Source organism: Physella acuta, unplaced genomic scaffold (genome assembly GCF_028476545.2).
Source record: "Physella acuta isolate Inbredline_101_S28 unplaced genomic scaffold, ASM2847654v3 ptg000873l, whole genome shotgun sequence".
NCBI classification, from domain to species: Eukaryota; Metazoa; Mollusca; class Gastropoda; family Physidae; genus Physella; species Physella acuta.
In genome coordinates this window covers 196,362-219,934 of record NW_026732390.1, presented here as the reverse complement: position 1 = coordinate 219,934, position 23,573 = coordinate 196,362, and the positions used below count along the sequence as shown (strand labels likewise).

The window sequence follows — 23,573 nt, the reverse complement described above, 5'->3', positions numbered from 1 at the left end:
CATGCAGACCACTTTTAAGATAAGACAAATAAATGAGGTGGCAATGTTAGTGGCTTTATTACCAAGTATCAATAACGACATTATTATTGTGTATATTTTTACGGTAGGAGATTTAAAATTCTGTATTTTTACTCTATAATTGATGACGTCATTTTATTGTGTGTACTTTTCCGAGGAAATCCTAGTGAAAGTTTTTAATTTTTGTGAAAAGCAAGTATTTGTTCAGAACTTTTATAATTAAGGTGTTGTCAACAAATAAATATATTATAAATAATTTAATTACCGTATTTAAATAAATGTGTGTATAATATTTGTTTGAAAAAAGAACATTATTCTCTACATCAATACGTATTAAACAGTTCTACAGTCATATTTCAAATGCTCGCATCTAACGGAACAGACACACACAAAAATAAATGCAAACATGTAAACAAATTCGAATTTTAGTAGCATATAAATAGATTATTTCGCGTTTCGGAATGTTTTGTTAAAATAATAGAAATTGATTAATATACTCTATTTCGACCGTGCTCGGTCAATATTATAGAAAGAATTCGGTAAGATTTGACAATGTGTGAAGGAGAGGAGGAGTAAAAATCGTCAATAAAAGAATGACGTCACTAATGATGATCTCTTACATTTACAGTGTAATAATTTGTTGATTGCATTTCCATTCTGCCAAAGGTGGCACATTGGGCTGGAAATTTAAAAAAAAACAATTATTTTATTTTAAACAGATGTTTAAGTATATGCACACTAAAAAATCACCGATCATTATGTTCAAAAATATATGTATTTAAAAAATAATTTAAACGTGTACTCAAATGTATTAGTACTAGTGATTACTACCAGATATAAAATATGATATAATTAGGTTATTTATTCAAGAGCAGATGTAGGATTACTGAAAGGATGAAGCGATATTAAATACATGTGTAAAAATAAAACAAAACGCGTAGATACTATAAAAAATAGCATTCAAAATTTTTACTTACAGCTTGTATTACTGCATTTGATGTAATCTATAGAATTTACATTAATATTAGTGTCAACTGCACTACCCGCCACTGGATAAACGATGCAGTCGCCGCCTATTTGATATTCGAATGATAAGCATAACGGCTGGCTTACACACGACTCAAAACATTCCTGTTGACACATTCGTTGTAAATGGACATGTTAGTTGTATATTATAAAATATATAATAATAAATATCCTTATTAAAATATTGTAAAAACTGAGACAAGAAATTAGCATTATTCAAAAATAATTGTTATAAAATTTATTGATGGTTTTATTTTTTTGAATTATCACAAAAAAAATTGAAGTTCCCCTTTCAAACCTGATGGTCTACGGGACAAGTGAAGTAGAGTTCACTTGCTTTTGCGATCTCGGCATATGAAGAGATAGTGTGGTCAGCACTATGCCCAGCCACCTTTACTTTCCCTAACATGAGTTAGGTACCCATCAGAGCTGGAACAGTCTACTGGCTTGACATTCGAACTCGAGACTTACGGGTAAGTAGTCCAGCTCTCTACCGTGAATAACCACATATTTGTACAAAATCAGCATTGCGTTCTTATCCTCTACTTTAAGGGGCTTTGTGCATTTTTAAAAAAAAATCACCAAAATTCCAATAATTCTTCATAATGGGTTTCCTCTACTTTTGATACTTTGTCCATTTTTGTATTGAGAAAATTATAACGTTTATGGGGAAAAAACATTTCATGTGTTGAAAATAGTTTTTATGATCCTGTTAATTAAAAAAAGTATTATTTTTTCCAATCTTACAACCCCTCTACGAATAGTTTAATTCGTCATCATATTTTATTTGGCATCATTGGAAAGCTGGATATCTTATGTATTTGATACTTGTATTTTCCATCTTCTAAAAAGCACCCAAAGCTTATAATCATCTTTATAAAAGACATCGGAATGGTATTTTCGTGAATTAATTTTCGAAACGTTTTGCTTTTCTTTTCTCAGTTCGCTGTTTTTTATGACTAAAACGCATACTACGTTTTTATTTATGAAACAATGACCACCATATTTTCAGTAATGCTCTTCATGCAAAAATAAAACTTTTGTCACGAGGGAATTGTAATGGCTTTTACAGAAAAAAAAAAGGTTTTGGTAAATAATATGCAAATTTGGAGATATTTGCATACTAAAAGGATGTGATACTTTGGAACTTTTAAAATTCTGACCGGTAGCTCTATCAAAAAGTCGAAGAGACACAAGTTTTAATATATACTGACATATAAGCAATGCAAATTTGATTGCTATGAGTGCATAAATACAAAAGCCTTAGAATTTTTAAAAGTACCAAACAATGGCGGAGGTTATTTCGGGTTTTCATGACAACTGAAACTATTTTCATCTCCATATTTGTGTGCTGTTTATCACATATATTTGCATGTTCCTATCATGGTAAAAATATTCAAAAGGCTTTAGATATTAAATTGTAAAAAATAAAAATAAACTGTGTAATCTCCCATTAACGTTCGTGCGTCCTAAATAATATCCTACAACCCATCTGAAATCAATTGTTTGAGTCACCTAACTCAGTCATGGACTGGCTAATGAGATTCTGCGTTTTTTGAAAAAACACAAGAGCTCGCGTAATAGTTTACGTGCTGTTGAGAATCGTTGCACTTCTATTTGTCCCTCTGTCCATCTTGGAAGCCATGCAGATATTAAATGTATCCCTAAATGTCATAGTCCAGCCAAGTTTTTTTTTTTAACAAGTGGGAGTTTGACAATGTTTGCTTTTTTTTGACAATAGCTGATTTGTTCAGGTTTGGTTTTATGATTATACTTACGATTATTTCATCTATGTTCTGGTTAAAGTATAATATTAGATTAAACTAAAGTAGTTAGTGTATTTACATTAATCATTACTGGTTAAGAACTGGGTATCTTACCTTTGTTTTAGTTTTATGTTTAGATTACATAAATTCCCTAACAGTTAACTGTTTAGGGTTTAGGTTTACTCTAGCTTACTCATAAAACTGCAGAAGTATGTTATTTCTTACTAGAGCTGAGAAATAATTTACAATGTTACCTTTCGTGTTGAGGCCTGATAGTAAATTTCTGAGCTTTCCCAATAAGCACTACACGTAGCTGAAAAATTAAGATATTTCAATATTTATTGTTCTATCAAAGCAAATTTGCGAAGTAACAATTTCACCTAAACTTGTCCGCACAATGATTGACTTTGACTTGCGCTATGCAATCGTCTATTCGGGCATTTGTCGCATTCGTGCAAGTGTTCATTCGGGCATTTGTCTCATTTGGGCAAGTGTTCATTCGGGCATTTGTCGCATTTGGGCAAGTGTCCATTCGGACAAGTGTCCATTCGGACAAGTGTCCATTCGGACAAGTGTCCATTTGGACAAGTGTCCATTCGGACAAGTGTCCATTCGGACAAGTGTCCATTCGGACAAGTGTCCATTCGGACAAGTGTCCATTCGGACAAGTGTCCTTTCGGGTCTTTGTTGTAGACCCCTTACGACCTATGCCTACGGCGCTATGCCCGAGGTGCTATGCCCGTGGTGTTATGCCCGCGGTGCTATGCCCGAGGTGCTATGCCCGTTGTGTTATGCCCGCGGTGCTATACCCGTGGTGCTATGCCCGTTGTGTTATGCCCGCGGTGCTATACCCGTGGTGCTATACCCGTGGTGCTATGCCAGTGTCTCTATGTTCACGGCCTATGCTCATCAAGGATCCAAAAAAAAATATAATAAAAGATCGCATGCATCCGGTAATCAATGACTTTACCACGCTTCAAATGATAAAAGTCTAAATATTACTATTGACGTGTGCCTTATATTTTTAACTTAAAATAAGTTTGATTATGTTTGGTAATACTTAAATATTGAATATCATGAATGTTATCAACAATGTTATCAACAAAGAGTAAATTAGGGAACTGTAGAGGCTTACAATTCTAGCTATGTTAAAACATAGGCCTACATTACACTAATAATCATTTCGTAAACATATTAAAGTTTACTTAATATCAAAAGCATAAAGATTTAGCGCATACATGTATAAATATAAACTGAAAGCTATGTACTGTTGATAAACTGTTGATAAACTGAAAGCTATGTACTGTTAATAAACCGAAAATTATGTACTTTGGATAAAGGGTTAATCAACTTAAACTATGTATGGTTTATAAAATGAAATTGTGTACTGTTGATTAAAAAAGTGAGTAGAGTTTTGGATAGTGTTATTAATGACTCACATTCATACCTGCTGCTGTGTGTGTGCTATTAATGACTTACTTTCACACTTGTTGGGGTGCGTGCTATTAATATAGAACCTAGGATAGCATGAACATGAGAAACTTCCTTCAGTGTTGGTACATATTTGCTCACATGGATTCCCAACAGTGCATTCATTGATGTCTGAAAATATATTTACTCGCTTCTTACATAGTTCTTGTTTTTCTGATTGAAAAGGGTGTATGACTACATTCACTAACTTTAAGATTCAGAGAATATAAAACCATGCTTAAAAATAAATTTATACCGTCTCAAAATTTAATCATAAAAATCGTGTGTATTTTGAGCTCGAACAGTTTTCATAAAAATGTTGGCTTCGTTGTTTCTTTTTCACATTATAAAAAGACTTTCTCTCGTATTAAAACCACTGTAAATATAATAAACCTGATAAACTGCTGTAATGAACAGTTTTCAACTAACCGTTACATCTTGTAGTGTCTGTGATATTAGTCACGTAACCAGAATTGCATGAACATAAGAAGCTTCCATTTGTGTTGGTACAAATCTGTTCACAAGGGCTTGGAGTTTGGATGTTGCATTCATCTACATCTGAAATATATATATATATATATATATATATATATATATATATATATATATATATATATATATATATATATATATATATATATATATATATACATATATATATATATATATATATATATATATATATATATATATATATATACATATATACATATATATATATATATATATATATATATATATATATATATATATATATATATTTTCTATCGACACACCACCGCGAAAGGCTATTCAAATTGATTGATTTATCCCGATTTATCCATTCCTTACATACGCCTGTTAAAAAATCATCGGAACACAGCTCACCCATTTTTTTCACCCAACTACCTACCCCCCTCTTACCCTACCTACTGCAACGGCACTCAAGTTATCGTGTCACACACACACACGCACATACACACACAGACATACGGACAAGATTGCAAAACTATGTTTTTTCGACTCGGGGGGTGTAAAACGTGAAGAATTATTTTTTTTGCATGATTTCAAGATTTTCTCTATACTTTGTATATACGAGAAAGTGAAAAGGTGACGAAATTACAGGCATATTTGTAAAATGTACACATCAGTGACGGTAAAATAAAAAAAAAATTAATATACAAAAACAGTTGTGAGTATTTAAGGTGATAAATAAATAAATAATACACAGTCATGTCTTACTCGTTGTTTGATACGAACCCTAAAATGCTGAAAAAGTTCCATCTAAGCCGTTTTGCAAATAATATAGTCTTGATTAAAATGTGCATGTTATTAGGATTTTATTTTTTCAGAAATAAGAAATGACTACTTTGACAAATATCCTACAACCTCTTCTCCTTCCTTAAAACGCCCTACTAGTTTCGGTGATCACGTCATTAATCTAACCCTTATTCATTGCACTATTGTGAATTTACTGATGTTTTCTAATACTGTTGCAATAGATGCGTTTATTGACACAACATACATTGTTTTAAATTTGATTTTTTGATTTTTTGTACCATCTTAAACTTTCTCTAATGTGTATCTTCCTCTCTTCTTCTTCGTTCTTAATTATTAGTGTTGAAGGGGATCGAGATTTATCTGCCAGTGGGTTTGAACTCCAGATTCTAATGTGTATAAATGGGAACACCACACACGACATGCACGAAAGCTGGTGAATCGTTCACTAGGGTAGAAGGTTCAATCAATTAAAAAACAGCTTAGGCAATAATACATTAACTAAGTTCCAGACAGTAACATACCATCACACATATTGGTGTTAGTGCTACTGATGAACATTACATGTTGCGCGACGTACACTATCGTCAGTAAAGGCGTGTACGTGATTTCACAACACAAAGTAACATACCATCACACAGATTAGGGTTAGCTATGTTGATGATGTAGCCAGCGTTGCATGAACACGAGTAACTTCCTGCTGTGTTGACACAGTTCTGCTGACAAGTGTTTGTGCTTGGATTTGCACATTCGTCGATGTCTGAAATGTTTTTGTTTAGCACGTGACCTTAAGTATTAACAATAACCAGTGTATTTTATGGGTGGGAGGGGGTAGCTATTGGTTAACACTTTTATGTCCAAATAACAAACAGATAAGCATATTAAATTATTATGCTGTTGCACATTTTAAAATCCCAGAAAATTGTTTTGAGATTACAAGGCAGATTATTACAGAAATTATAAAGAAAAGGATACAACTACCAAATGTAAGTTATTGCTTGAAGAATGTGATGGAACTACGTTTGTAATCTTAGTCATAAAAATATTAAACCTAAAAAAAAACGTAATAAACTAGAACAACTGATAGTACTTAAGTGTGATATTTAGATGAATAGTCGCACTCAACTCTTCTTCTTCTTTTGTTTCCTTCTTAATTTTTAGTGTTTAAACTCTAGACTTTTTATAAATTTTAACAAACATTAGTTTTGCCGACTCGATCACGTCTCCAAATTGTGAGGCCATTGACTCCGATTTCTGCCTGCTTTTCTTTTTGGATTTGCTTCCATAGCCTTTGTCCAACCAAGAACAAACTACAAGGCAGCAGTTGTTTGATTTTAAAGATGTCTCTCCTAGAAGATTGGCTGTCCCCAGCTAACCAGCCGCATCTGCCTGAGGGTTCTTACTCGAGACTTTCCGATTAGAAACCATAAGGTCTAAACGACTCATCTCTCACTCGTTGTGCTTATATGACAACTAAAATTATGAATAAATAAATGTAGTCCGGATTAAAATGTATCTGTTACTATGATTTCATTTTTTCAGAAATAAGATAGTTACTTTGACAAATTTCCTGCAACCCCTGCTCCTTCCCAAAATAATGTCGCTCCCTTTGGTAATGACATCATTAATTTATTTGTCGTAGTGTTCTAATACTTTAGTAATAGACGGGTTCATTAATACATATCTACAATTGTTTCAATTTTCTTTTATGTAACATCTTAAATATGAGTACCAGATACTGCTAAAATCAAAGCTGCCAAATCATCAGGCAATGGGTTCAAAAAATTAAAAGAAAAACATGTGCCAGAAATAACATACCATCACACATATTGGGATTATTGGTGCGGATGATGTAGCCAGCGTTGCATGAACACGAGTAACTTCCTGCTGTGTTGACACAGTTCTGTTGACAAGTGTTTGTGTTTGGATTAGCACATTCGTCGATGTCTGAAAATAAAGTATAAAATAAATAACTACTCACTTACAGTAATCAACCTGAAGTGTCTCAAAAGATTCTTAACACTATATATAACTATAATTATTTTTTTTATTCAGCCCGTCATCTATCTAAAATATGGAGTATAAAGTCCGGTTAGAAATAATGGCGTTATAAAGAAAAACGGACAAAACATTGGTACAGAGGCGTAGCGAGAGGGGGGGGGGGCGGGGGGGGACATATGTCCCCGGGCGCCGACCTTAGGGGGGGCGCCAAATTGAAAGTTTGAGGGGGGGGGGGTGCAAATGAAAAGTTCGAGGTGGGGGGTGCAAATCGAAAATTTGCTCCCGAGGGGGGCGCCAAATTGAAAGTATGTCCCCGGGCGCCGGGAAGGGTCGCTACGCCTCTGCATTGGTAGCACTGTTTATATGATTTATTCAGTGAATAATTGTACAGCTAGCTAGAATGGCGCCGAAAGGGGTAAATAAAAATATAAACGCTAATTTTAATTTGATGTTTTCAATTATAAGCAGTTAAAGATAAACCAGCTTTTCCTAGATGGGAGGAGGGCGTTTATTCCGACTAAAATTTGAAGGATTTACACTGGATTGGTGAGATAACAAAATTTACCACTTATAAAAACACAATTGTATTAAAGCGTATTATACGATTGTGTAACAGTAAAAAATGGTAGTGCAGTACAAACACGTTTTATCGACTATTTTCAAGATGGTGGTGGGATGCTTTTTGCCATATATATATATATATATATATATATATATTTATATATATATATATATATATATATATATATATATATATATATATATAGCCTATATATATATATATATATATATATATATATATATATATATATATATATATATATATATATATATATATATATGAGAGGTGACTCAGAAGTTGCCACTGGAGCCTGGAGGGGTCGCTACGCCTCTGTCTGTTATTGCAATTTTAATATTTCAGAAATAAGAAAAAGAACTACTTTGACAAATATCCTACAACCCCAGCTTTTCCCTCAAAACATGCCATTCCCTTCGGTAAAGACGTCATCAATGGAACACTTATTCATAGCACTTTTTTAAATTTACGGATGTGATCTAATACTTTTGCAATAGATGCGTTGATTAACACAACATACATTGTTTTAAAATTATTTTTTTTTGTTGTTTACCATATGTTTCTCTGTGTATACGAGGGAAAACAAAAAAAACGACATACACCGAAGCTGGTGAATCATTAACTAGGGTAGAAGGTTCAATCAATTTAAAAAACAGTTTAGGCAATAATACATTAACTAGGTGCCAGACAGTAACATACCTTCACACATATTGGCGTTAGTGCTGCTGACGATGTAGCCAGCGTTGCATGAACACGAGTAACTTCCTGCTGTGTTGACACAGTTCTGTTGACAAGTGTTTATGCTTGGACTTGCACATTCGTCGATGTCTGAAATGTTTCTAATTATGCACTTCACTTCTAATATTTACAATAACTAGGAACTTTGAGGGAGGGGGAATAGCTATTGTATAAATTGTGGAGCCTTTTTAGCATCATCAGAAATTATAAAGAGGATACAACTACTAAATGTAAGGTATTGCTTGAAAAATGTGATGGACCTACGTTTGTAATTTCAGTCATAAACATATCAAACATAAAAAATGTGATATACTAGAACAGCTGTAAGTTTTACACGTCATAAGGAAATGAATACGTCGCACTCATCTCTCAATCGTTCTGTTTATATGACCACTAAAATGATGAAAAAAAGTTCCATCTTCACCCGTTCTGCGTTAAATGTAATCCTAATTAAAATTTATCTGTTATTATGATTTACATTTTTCAGAAATAAGTTACTTTGACAAATTTCCTTCAACCCCTGCTCCCTTCCAAAACAATATCGCTTCCTTTGATATTGACATCATCAGTTTTTTGTGGTAGTGTTCTAATACTTTTTTTTAGTAATTAACGTGTTCATAAATACATATCTACAATTTTGTTTTTAAATTGTCCTTTATGTAATGTGTTAAATATAAGTACCAGATACAGCTTACACCAAAGCTACTAAATCGTCAGGACATGGGTTCAATAAATCAAAAGAAAACCATAGCTTGGGAAACAGAAAATGAACTAAGTGTCAGAAAGTAACATACCATCGCACATATCGAGGTTAGTGCTACTGATGATGTATCCAGCGTTGCATGAACACGAGTAACTTCCTGCTGTGTTGACACAGTTCTGTTGACAAGTGTTCGTGCTTGGATCTGCACATTCGTCGATGTCTGAAATTTTTAGTTTTTAACGTGACATCAAATAATTAAAATAACCGTTTTTATACACAAACTGTTATTCATTGACAATGTAGATCTTCGTTTAGCATCATCAGTTTTACTTTTGCGTTGCTTTTACAACCCTCGAGTATTTTTATGGCCAAATACAGACAAATATGCAAACATGTAAAAAAATATGTAAAGAATCCTCTTTAGACCAAGCAATCTTTTCGGCACTTGAAGTAGAGTTCATATGTTTCTTGACCTCGGCATATGAAGGGAAAGTATGGTCAGCACTTTGCCCAGCCGCCTTTACATTCCCTAACTTAGGGAGTTCTATTGACTGGGTCACGGACTCGGGACTTTTGGGTTAGGTTAGGTTTTAAAAGCCCTGAATATTGTCATCGAGGTTACCAAGCAAAAAGGATAAAGAAGTGGATACAACTACCAAATATAACACACTGGCTAAAAAATGTGATGGAATTACATTCATTAATTAAAGATTAATACATTACAAAATAATATACTTAAAAAATAAATAAATTGATAAACGAAAACAGTTGTTAGGTTTTAATAAATGAATGTTGCACTCATCTCTTACTCGTTTATGTGACCCTTAAATGCTGAAAAAGTTCCCCCTATACAGGTTTTACAATAAAGCATGATGAAAATAAATTTGTCGTCATTATTTTAATTTTTCAGAAATATTAAAAAAACCTACTTATTCAACCCCCTATTCTCAAAACAGAGAAATTCACACACCTTGGTAAAGACATCATTAATTGACAACACTTACTTATGCTATGATGGTGTATTTGTGGTAGTGGAATACACGCATTTAGCAATATATATATATATATATATATATATATATATATATATATATATATATATATATATATATATATATATATATATATATATATATATATATATATATATATATATATATACATTTTTGTTTTAATGTGCGTGTCTGGGGGGGGGGGGGGGGGGAACTATATTTATTTTTATTCTAAAAAAAACAAGCAAAGAGCTTACCCACACATCTTTGAATTTTTTTACTGTTGGCGACATAACCAGGTTTACAAGAACACACCATGACTCCGTTTTCATAGGTTGTTATCTCGTCATGTTTGCACTTTGCTAAATCAGTATAAGCATAAAAAAAGAATGAGAATGGGAATGGGAATTGGAATGAGAATGGGTAGAGGGAGAGGGTAAAGGGAATGGGGACGGAGAGGGAAAGTTATAGGGACAGGGACAGGAAATGAAACAAGAATAAGAATGAGAATTACAATATTATAATAATAATAATAATAATAATAATAATAATAATAATAATAATAATAATAATAATAATAATAATAATAATAATAATAATAATAATAATAATAATAATAATAATAATAATAATAATAATAATAATAATAATAATAATAATAATAATAATAATAATAATAATAATAATAATAATAATAATAATAATAATAATAATAATAATAATAATAATAATAATAATAATAATAATAATAATAATAATAATAATAATAACACACGTTTTTAGTAGGTGGACAAGCTCGGAATCTATGACATTAAAATGATATCCATTTCATGTAGCATAAATATAATGCCCAGGTCGTCGTTTTACCAAAAGAATGATTAACCAATTGTTAATTTGGCGAATAGCGGCACCAAAACTAATTAAATAGATGACCAATCGTGTTTTTCTATAAGTGATTTTAAACTTCTTCAGGCTAACTAATCATATTTGACATTTTAATCAATATTGTGTTAGGTATACACGTAAGTCTAACTAATTAAACAAAATATATTTATCATGTATTTGTTTAATCATGTACTTACGTTGTGCATGGGTTAAGCAGAAAAGTAAGATTGCGGCAAGGTGTATGTTTGAATGCGAAAGCTTCATGTTTATACGATGTATTGCGTGACTTATTACTGAGAATAAAAAAAACTCAAATGACAATAGCTTAAAATAGCTAAGTATAATCTAGCACATAAATTATTTTAAAAAATAAACCTCAAATCAGAAAAAAGATTAATATTCTGTTGTGATATGTTTATACAAGTGGATTAAAGCAAAGTTATTTTAAAATAAATTCAGTGTTTGTAGCAGAGTTTTCTTCACCCAATTTTTTCTGGGGTGCACTGAACATTCTTGAAAGGTGTCTGTCTGTTTGTCTGTCTGTCTGTCTGTCTGTCTGTCTGTCTGTCTGTCTGTCTGTCTGTCTGTCTGTCTGTCTGTCTGTCTGTCTGTCTGTCTGTCTGTCTGTCTGTCTGTCTGTCTGTCTGTCTGTCTGTCTGTCTGTCTGTCTGTCTGTCTGTCTGTCTGTCTGTCTGTCTGTCTGTCTGTCTGTCTGTCTGTCTGTCTAACTGTCGTTCTGTCTGTCTAACTGTCGTTCTGTCTGTCGTTCTGTCTGTCGTTCTGTCTGTCGTTCTGTCTGTCTGTCTGGAAAACAATTTTTTTGGTAAACCATGCTGTCATGTGAGCATTATAGCCCTAAGTTCTGTTTAATGCATGCGATACACAATGGTTAAAATGAGCTACTAAAATCGTTAACTAAATCTAATGAGGCACGTACTCCGGCGCCCCGACAGATAGCGATTTGTAGCCCGGGTTCTCCCGTAAGTACTATGGCGCATACTTCGTTTTAAATTGTGCAATGCACTATGTACACGTAGCGCTACTAAAATCACTCACTAAATTGAATGTGCGCGGTGCCAACGCCCCGGCGTTCGGGTGACCCGGAAAACCCCGGGCTCCCAGAGAGCACTGGTGCTTACATTAGTTTTAAAGAGTGCGCTAGATTAGGGACACGGTAACACACTACATTCGATTATTAAACCGAGCCAGGTTCGTACCCAGCGACCTTGCGATAGTGTAACTTGTGGCTCCCGAAAGAGCCTCGTGACGTTACTGACGTATGGGAGACCTCTATATTAAGGAGGCTGATTAACGTACACTCAAAGCTTTCATACATCATGCCCAGTGGTCTTCTGGGCGGTAGTATGGACAAACCCGCCCCAAACAATTATGATCCAAGAAATTTTGCCCCTGATTAAAACTCAGTTATATAAAACAAGGTCACGCGTTCAAAAAACAACGATTGGTAACGCCTTGATGAAATTCTCTAAAAATATTGCAACAGCCGTTTTTCTGAGACCGCAGCAAAGCGCGGGAGTGGGTACGCTGACACTATAGATCTAGGTTACATTACTATTCACGTAACTTTAAAGAAAAGCGTTGGTTGGTTATATAAGTTCTGATCTTGTAAGAGTATTCAAAAAAAATATAATGTTTTTCCACGCCAGGTATTGACCTGAATGACTGACAGACAGGCAAAAGTCAAACTGCACCACAGAATAAGCTAGATGAACTATGAATTAAGCTAATCGAAAAGATAGAAAGTAAAATAATCATAATTATTAATTCGTACAATTTTCATTCTTATTAATACGTTTATTTCCTATTATTAATGTTCTATTATTGAAAACAATTTACATGTAGTAGATATAGAGTAGACAGAGTTAATCTCTCCCCTTTTTACTTTCTCGTATATACGAAGTATAGAGAAAGTATTGTAATCGTGCAAAAAAAAAATCGAGATTTTTTGCAAATCTCGACGTTTTACACCACCCTGAGTAGAAAAAACATAGTTTTGCAATCTTGTCCGTATGTCTGCGTGTGTGTGTCTGTCTGTCTGTGTGTGTGTGTGTGTGTGTGTGTGTGTGTAAACACGATAACTTGAGTACCGTTACAGCTAGGTAGATGAAATTTCATATATAAGTATTATATCAAAATCGTAGATGCGTTTCAACTTTTGAGCGTAAAAAATGCTTAAAATACGTTTTTGTAAAAAAGCGTTTATGTAATAATGCACTAAAAAGGAAAAAAAAAATTATTTTCTTTGAATATATAATAATACACTACTATTTAAATTACTATAAAGAAAAGCATGGGTCTCTTCCTAAATATTAGTTAAGTTATCCAGATAATAATATAGTAACCTTTGCTTTTTCAATAGTTATTTAAATAGTAGAGTATTATAATATATTTAAAGAAAGTCATTTATTTTCTCTTTTTACTTTCTCGTATATACGAAGTATAGAGAAAGTCTTGTAATCGTGCAAAAAAAAATCGAGATTTTTACAAATCTCGACGTTTTACATCTCACTGATACGGAAAAACATAATTTTGCAATCTTGTCCGTATGTCTGTGTGTGTGTGTGTGTGTGTCCGTGTATAAACACGATAACTTGAGTACCGTTACAGCTAGGTTGATGAAATTTCATATATAAGTATTTTATCAAAATCGTAGATCAGTATCAACTTTTGAGCGATTTCCGATAACCGGAAGTGGTACTTTTTCTACTTTGAATTTTTCAAAGCCTATAGCTTGAGTACTATTTCAGATAGATAAGTGAAATTTCACATGTATGTAAAAAGTCTAATTTTCTGCTTTTAGTTAAATTGTGAGTAATTTCAGTAATTTTTCACTATTTCCGATTTCTCAAAAAACGCATGTGAATTTATAATGTACTAATAATATTCCGTACTATTATACACATCTTTATTCGGCGTTCGCTTGGTGCGCAATTCTTTTTTCTATGAGATTCTATTCTATTTTAAAAAGTTTAAGTATTTAAAATGGATTAAAAATCCTAACTATGTCCCGAGTTCCCATCAACTGTTGTTTTATATAAGAATATTGGAGAAAGTTTAGGGGAGATCACTCCCGGTTTATTTAGACAGCGAATACATTAGAGAGTTAGTTACGTTTTTCACAATTTTAGATTTAGCTCCTACATAATAGCTAGTACATAGAATAGTTTTCAGCTTAAAGCAACATATAGTTATTTGCGCTTTAAAGTAATTAACGTATGCATGACCGAAAGTGTTAATTTAAGTAAGAACTCACCAGAGTAAAGCGTTGACTTTGTGTACAAAAGGAAATCATATCCCATAGCTATGTGTGCGCTGTATTATATAAGGTCCATCTTCTACAATTAGCCAATCCAAACACTTGGACATACTCACGTAGTATGAAAGTAAAAAAAAACAGAGGCGGCGCGAAAAGTTTTAAAATCATGAACAACACTTTTTTTAAGTAGTATAAATTATTTTTAAATAAAATAGACAAAAAATGCATTAAAAAGTTTTCTTTATAGTTATTTGAATAGTAGAATATTATAATATATTTTAAATAAAATCATTTATTTTCTCTTTTTTAGTGCATTATAACATAAGATCATTTTTTTTAAAGTTGTGTATGCATTTTATTTTTCAGTACTTTAAAGTTTTAAATACAATAGAATAGAATGACTAAAAACAATTGTGCACCTAATGAACATCATATAGCGCGTTTAATAGTATGAAATGGTTGCATAAGTCTACCTACTAATTTCAGAAAAAAAATAGTTAATTCATAAAAATTGATTAACAATCCAATTTAGTCAAACTTAATGGTATAATGCATTGCGATCAGATCTAGCCCCACTTGCCAAGAAGAAGTGCCCCAAATTTAGCTCGCCCTTTTCGATCTAGACAGGCAGGATTAAGACAGAGTAAGCGAGTTAAAAATAAAGCTTGTAAAAAAGATATTTAATCGAGCAGTAATATAATAAAACTATGTTAATGCGATCGTCCAAAATAATGAAATAATACTTAAGTATATGTACATACTAGGCAATGTTATATCAAATGATGCCAACCCCATTCAACAAATTGAAAGACACGCCAATGTCAGCGTGTGACGATCGTGTTACGTATGACGTAGATGATCGACTATGGATTGCCTCAATTTCCTTTTTAGTGTTTATAGTAGACTGCACATCTGCCCTAGAGCTTCTTGGATCAATCAAATTTATAACATTTTATGCACACGACTCTGAGAAGTAATAAAATTATAATTTATTAACCAGCAGGGAAAAACCCAACATATTTGTTCTTCAAACTAAAAGTTAGAATATATATATATATATATATATATATATATATATATATATATATATATATATATATATATATATATATATATATATGTGTGTGTGTGTGTGTGTGTGTATGTGTGTGTGAGTGTGTTTGTGAGTGTGTGTGTGTGTGAATGTGTGTGTGTGTGTTTGTGTGTGTGTGTGTTTGTGTGTGTGTATACGGGATTTGAGCTCGAGACTTTCGAATTAGCTGTCTTATGCTCTATCTATATTTACAATTATAAATAAACCGTGAGTTATCTCCCCTAAACTTTCTCGAATATTCTTATATAAAACAACAGGTGATGGCAACTCGGGATATAGTCATGATTTTTAATCCATTTTATATACTTAAGCTTTTAAAAATAGAATAGAATCTTGTAAAAAACTATTGCACACCAAGTGAACGCCAAATAAAATGTGCATAATGGTTCGAAATATTATTAGTACTTTATAAATTCACATGCGTTTTGAAAAAAACGGAAATAGCGTAAATTACTACTTCCGTTGAACAGAAATTACTCAGAAGTTGTTAAAAGGTAGAAAATTAGATCTTTTACTTACATGTGAATTTTTTTATCTATCTGAAATAGTACTCAAGTTGTAGGTTTTTGAAAAAAATCCACTTCCGGTTATCGGAAATCGCTCAAAAGTTACAACGGAGCTAACATTTTGATATTAAACTTATATATGAAATTTCTTCAATCTAGCTGTAACGGTACTCAAGTTATCGTGTTTACAGACAAACACACACACACACATATATACACACACACACACAGTCCTAAGAACAAGATTGCAAACTATGTTTTACCGACTCAGGAGGTGTAAAATGTCGAGAGTTGCAAAAATCTCTTTTATTTTTGCACGATTACAAGACTCTCTATTCTTCGTATATACGAGAAAGTAAAAAAGGCGGAAAAAAGTAGTCCTATTATCTATTTTTGACTCGCTGAACACTAAAGAAAAGTAATTGACTTGGAACGGCTCGATAACATCCAGCCGCGACATTAAGTTTATTTGAGTAGCTTACTGAATACCCCAGGATAAATTTATAATGCAAAACTTTTAACTCTTAACAACTATGGAAAAACACAGTTGCCCAAAAGTCCCGCTTTAGGAAACTTCTCTTTCATTTTGTAACAGAATTCATTGTTTTAAATTACATTTTTATTAAAACGATTACTTGCAGTTGAAATAATAAAAAATAGATTTCTTAAAAGTGAAAGTTTAAAAACTACCTATTTCAATCTTGTTATAAATTAATTATTTCAAAAAATCTTTGTTTTAAGAACTTCCTAGTACTTTTTGGAATATTAAGTCTAGAGAAAGTATTGCAATTGTGCAAAAAACCAAAATCGACATTTTTAAAATCACGATTTGTCGGAAAACCATACTTTTGCATTTTTTTCCGTATGTCTGTGGGTGTTTCTGTGTTTCAGTTTGTAAACACGATGACTTGAGTACCGTTTCAGTTGTGTTGACGAAATTTCACATTTTTATTGAAAATGTGTAGATATGTATCAACGTTTGCGCAATTATTGGTAACAGGGGGTTGTATTAAATCCTCTTCTTGTTTCTCAAAAGCCATTTACTTAAATACCGTTTATGTTAGGTTGACTAAATTTTACTTATAAGTATTAGATTGTATGTGTATTTTTCTTTAAAATTTTGAACGATATTTGGGATAAAAGAAAAACTTTTCATGTAAATCTAGACCCGATGACAATGCATCGTGACATAAAATAATGGCTGAACTGGATGTTTAATTAACTTTTTAAAAATGTAATCAATATTTGTTCAGATGTAATGAACTTATTTAAAAAAAGACCACTGATCAGATGTGAAGAAAAAGATCATACTTAACAAATGGATGAATGGTGTGGTTTGTGTTTCAAACGCTGTAAAATTTGTTCTTTTATAATTTATTTTTAAAATGGTAAATTTCATTTGAGCTAATGTTGTTGAGAATTCCCGTGTATTATTTCCGATTCAAGGAGCTTCAAGAGGAAACAAAAAGGTATATTCATCATAAAAATAATAATAATGAAATTAAATTACTCCCAACCAGTTACATTAAAATAAATATATCAACAAAACGTGAGTCCTTTCTAAATATGCCTAAATATGTCGAAAGATCATGATTAAACATAGGGACCGTTGTTCGGATCCTTAAGACGTCGATGAGTCCACTCCACTTTAAAGGGGGCCTGACTCACTTTAGGGAAGTTGGAGCATAATGCTGCTGGACGGACGGGCTGAGGAACACATTATGTTTTGTATCTTGGACACGATCAGGAAGTGGTGATAAAGTGTGCAGATATTGATTGCATCAAGTCAGAAGACTACACAAAATCTACATCGTTGTAATGATTTTAAGACAAGCTGTTGTCTTAAGTTTTACTTTGAAGTTGATTTCTTATAAGATCAATGTCTTCAGGCGGAAGAAACCTTGCTAAAGTAGATCACTGATAACACAGGAGGACAAGTGGAGGACAGGTAAGGACAGGTGGAGGCTATAGGTTGGAGGACAGGTAAGGACAAGTGGAGGCTATAGGTTTGAGAACACCTGGAGGCTATAGGTTGGAGGACAGGTGGATACTGTAGGTTGGAAGACAGGTAAGGATAGGTGGAGGCTATAGGTTGGAGGACAGGTGGAGGCTATTTGTTGGAAGGCAGGTTCTTATAGGTTGGAGGAAAGAACGTCGCGATATGTTGGAAACAGGTGGAGGCTATAGATTGGAAGATAGAATGACGCTATATTTTGGATAATGATTTTATTATATCTAAAATACTTTATGTTTATAACTATATAAATAATATCTAAGTTGGCCCTTGAAGAAGATTAACATTTTCACGTTTGATGTATTACACAACTTCACGGAAATCCACACACTGTAACAAACGCACATAAAACCCACACATCAAACATGCCATGAACATACCACATACACACAAACTCTAATAAGAACATACACACAACTGACAGTTAAGTATGGGTTAATACACAAACACGCATATACATCTGTTTGCAAACGTGCATCGACATGAGTATAAACATTCGTCCTCACAAAACACATATTTATACCTGTACACACATCTAAACATTTACACGCACATTGATACAGCTGTACAAACACACACACATCTGAAAAACTATACACATACACATCTGAACAGGTATACACACACAAATGTGAACAGTGTAAATACAGACATTAGCATAGTAATGTTACACTGGATATATGTAATGACATTTTGTAATATATGAACTCTACTTCGTCTGCCCAATGGATTTCTAGGAATAAAGAAGAAGAATATTTTAAAATATGTAATATAGCAATGCTAATGTGTTTAAATTTAACTTAACTTACTTAGTGGTGTGTTTACGTTACTGTCTATAAATATAATTATAGTATGTAATCTAGAAATATTATACTGAACTATTCTTAGTAATGTTATTGTGTAACACTGAGTAACAATAATTTGACTGTCGCAAGTAATATTACAGTTAAGCTTTTGCTACCTCTGTGAGTTGTGTTACAGTTGATATACTTTCATTAGTCTAACTGGGTCATTACTAATCTTTTTAAACATTAAAATTTAAAACTTGCTTAACGTAAATCAATTGTCACAACCCTAAATGGTGTCACGAGTGCGGTCCGCACCCTCTCCCCCGCTTCGCGAAGCCTCTGCTGTTATCCACACGAAATTTCGTGTTTTGGTTACCTGAGTCCGTAGGGTGTCCCTGAGTCCACCCAGCACGATAGTAAAATCAATAAAATCACATAACAAAACGCATCGCAGGTCAAAGGGAAGCGATCGCGTTTCATCTTTTTAACGACACGGCTTTCAGCGAGATAGACATACAACAATTTGTCCGGGGAAAATCGTGAGCGAGTAAAAGGGGAAAGCACTATGGTGGAGAACATCTGCCGGCCCGGGGAGATGGCGGCCGTTGTGTAGACGGACGTCAAGAAGTGGGAGCCCTTCGTCAGCAACACCCCCTCCCCTGCGTCTGCGATAATGACGTCACGTCAAGAGGGGCAGTGGTAGAAATATTTCTACCATTGTGAAAAGGTAAGTACATGCACCAATTGTATCGAGTAGATTGGCAGGAAAACATACAAGGGGGGTGGGGGAGGGAGATAGACAACGGCGTTGTAAAAGCATACAATTAGCTAGTGAGGACAGAAAGGTCATTAACTTTCCGTCAGCTCATCTACTTCGCCTTTTTCAACTCCCAAAGAAACATGTGCTATTTAGAACATTGTATCTGTCTATAGCTAGTAACTTTTCATATGATATATTTTTTAATTAAATTTGAATTATTACGTGATAATTAATACACATACATATTTTTAAGAATTGACTGTGAAAAAGTTTTGACAATTCGTATTATCTTTCAAAGATGTGAATACATTTTGTAATACCATAATTTATTTCCATCTGTATCAATAATTGCGTTTTATATTATGTTGAGAAAAATAAATATATAACAAAAAAGGAAAATAGTTTGAGTTATGCAGCAATTGTTTTTAAAGTGCAAGACATTCTAGCATTCTACCTAAAGTTAGGAAAGAATATTCTGATTGATCTAAATACAAACTCGTATGTTCGATTGCTTCCCTTACTATTTTAAAAATTTTAAATATTTCTTTTTACATTTTGGTAGTTTAACAAATTTATATATGTATTCTTATAAAAAAAGTTTTATTAAAACATTAAACGATAAATGCATACATGAATTCATGACATAATGACGAAATTAATGACAATAATTTTATCTGTCTTCCTCTTTAACTAGTTATATGAGTTACTTGATGCGGGAAATTATGAAAAAGGATGGCCTTACAGGGTGGGCGTGGTCGAGTCGGTAAGGCTCATGGTTGCTAAACCGTAAAGTCTCGAGTTCGAACCCTCGGGCAGATGAGGCTCGTTAGTTGGGGACAGCCACTCTTCTAGGAGAGACAACTCCAAAATTAAACAACTGCTGCCTTGTAGATTGTTCTTGGTTGGACAAAGGCTATGGAAGCAAATCCAAAAAGAAAAGCATGCTGAAATCGGAGTCAATGGCCTCAATGGCGCATAACCAGTTGACACGTAACGCTTAATTGTGTTGGAGGCGTGGTCGAGTCGGCAAAAGCTCATGGTTGATAAATTCGAACAAAGTCTCGAGTTCAAACCCACTGGCAGATAAATCTCGATCCCCTTCAACACTAATAATTAAGAACGAAGAAGAAGAAGAAGAAAGATGGCCTTACACATATCAAGTGGGTATAATTATATTACACATACCTTACGCCAACCGTTAGCCAACCACACTTAAAGCATTTTCATATAATGGTAGATTTTACAGTAAATGAAACTAGCAGTTAAGCTAGGCGTTAATATTTGTGTTATGAGCTGATTGGTTTGCTGTTCACTTGGTGCGCAATTCTTATTTCCTGCGAGATTCTATTCTAAATGTTGAAGAAATTAAAAATTAATTAAAATTCATTTCTGTATCCCTAGTTGACTTCCGCCAGAGTGTTATATAAGTATATTCGAGAAAGTATATCGGAGATTACTCCCGCTTTATTATTTTCTTAATTTAGACTAGTGTACATTTATTTCTTTTTAAAATCTAATAGTAAAATTGTAGTGAACTTTTTGTCAACATTTTTTAATAGATAATTTTTAATTTCGTTATTCATTTTTACAATAATATAACCAATCGTTAAAAAAGTCCCATTACTGGGGCCGATAAGTCGTACTGAAGATTTTCAAACAAGCATCCACCCTGCCAATTACTCTACAGTCCACACACCCTGTTTTCAACTCTCGCTGCTATACACCAACCTGCCATCAACACCCCCTGTCTCCAATCCACCCACCCTGCCTCTTACTCTACAATCCACTCTACCATTTACCCACCCTACCATCCACCCACCCTACCATCCACCCTACCATCCTCCCACACTACCACCTACCCTACCATCTACCCACCCTACCATCCACCCACACTACCACCTACCCTACCATCCACCCACCTTACCACTCACCCTACCATCCACCCTACCATCCACCCTATCATCCACCCACCCCACCACCCATCCACTAGTTCACATTCTTTAGTATTAACACTAAGGTGTAAGAACACGTATCCCTGTATGCAGAGCGTCGGTCAAACTATATTGCTTGTGACCACTACTTCCAAAATCGTCTTCTCCGTGACAAAGTTTCGTTTTTATTTCAATTCTTCATTATTAAGTATCGCATTATATTAAAGCTACATCTAGGCTGCTATTTATATTAATACTTAAACAAGTTATCAAATCTAATGCAAGTTTTGAATCCTGACAATAATGAAGTTTAAAAGCCTTATGCGACACCCTACTATATGTAACAAAATTTCGCAGTTTTTTCCCACGTTTTCTTTAACTTGCTTTCGCGTCTTGTGACCTACTTAGGTCTTTTTTCTTTATTTATATTTAGTCTCCTGAGTTATGTGATTGACCTTGGGAGAATTGTTAGTTCACCGGTTGACATCGGTCAACTGAACTCCGTCACGTCATGTGTTTGGATTGTTTAAATCCCTAACAGACCCTCGACCAATGATCTTGCGAACGTGAGGATCCTTAACAGATCCTCAACCAGTAGTCGTAAGACTTTTGAGTGATCTCCCCTGATACTGAGTTGTATTTAATCTCGTGATTTTCAAGTCTATAGGCAGCCAGATTGACCTTTGGATAGGAGAGAGATGTTGCCGTATGTTTGGGCGCCATTTGCAGTAGTGTAGTTTTGTGGAATGTTTTATCACCTTTATTTAAGGTATTGTGTGACAAGTGGTAGTATTACTGATATTTTGTTCTGGTGTATTATTGCGCACCCTTTGGTACATCGGTGATAGGTTGACCTTTTTTTGGATTTCTATTGTTGTAGAGGCAATAAGTCTCTTCTTGATCTTTGTGGTAATTATAATCTATAATGCCATTCAGTTGTGTCAAGTAATGTTCTTTAATGGTGTTTAATATACTAAGCCACAGCTGTGATATATTGTGATTTTCTTTAACTGTAAGTTGGAGTTTTGAGTTTATTTATTGTACTCTTAAAGTCTGTACATTTTGTACAAACCTAGTGTCATAGTCTCTTGTTCACTTATTAAAAGGGTGTTGACAGTTTTAAGTCGTGTTGAATCTCTGCAATTTGTCGTGTTGTACCCCTAGACATCAATAACGAGCTCACGTCAAGTTGTTGTGAGTTCATTAGTGTGACTTCTGTCAGTGCCATCACAAACGAACCCGGGGTGTCCGCTCCCTCCGCGGCTGTCAGAGAGCGGTCATTACAGTCTTTCCAATCAAATCTTGCGATCGAAATTTCGGGCACTTCCCAGTTAGCTAGCGCGCTGAAATTTTCAGGGAAGCTTTGTTTCCGATGACAATAGAATATTCAATTGTTATTATTACTAAATTGATCCATGGAAACATTTTATTGATCATTTTATTGTACAAAAAACGTGGGGGAAAAGGGACATAACCCAGTAATTGTAATTTGATGAAAACAAGGTTCGGTACTCTCCCTCTTTTTGCTTACTGAGTAGTTGTCACGCGGTGTTTGTGTACAAACAACCAGAACGTAACAACTGGTGGCCAGTATGGGGTAGACGATATGGTCGAGAGGTTGGGCACACGATTGCTAACCCACTCGACACGGGTTCAAGGCACGTGTTTTTTACGAGTTGTCTTCGTTTACCCAAAAAAAAAAGTGAATGCGAAAAGATAAAATCGATAGCAAGATTTTAAAGCAAACAAACAGACAAAGACTAAAAAGTAG

At 33.8% G+C, this 23,573-nt stretch overlaps 1 protein-coding gene across 1 annotated transcript in view; it reads right to left on the bottom strand.

Annotated features, from left to right (window-relative positions):
- Positions 1–23,573, bottom strand: part of LOC131952431 (fibulin-1) — a 46,426-nt gene that overhangs the window by 4,018 nt on the left and 18,835 nt on the right. Inside the window, exons 2-7 of the mRNA XM_059315067.1 lie at positions 9,648–9,776; positions 8,815–8,943; positions 4,290–4,412; positions 3,065–3,123; positions 996–1,149; positions 639–697 (exon numbers count right to left, since the gene is read on the bottom strand). Of these exons, the coding sequence (XP_059171050.1) occupies positions 639–697; positions 996–1,149; positions 3,065–3,123; positions 4,290–4,412; positions 8,815–8,943; positions 9,648–9,776 (653 nt within the window). The remainder of the gene's footprint in view (positions 1–638; positions 698–995; positions 1,150–3,064; positions 3,124–4,289; positions 4,413–8,814; positions 8,944–9,647; positions 9,777–23,573) is intronic.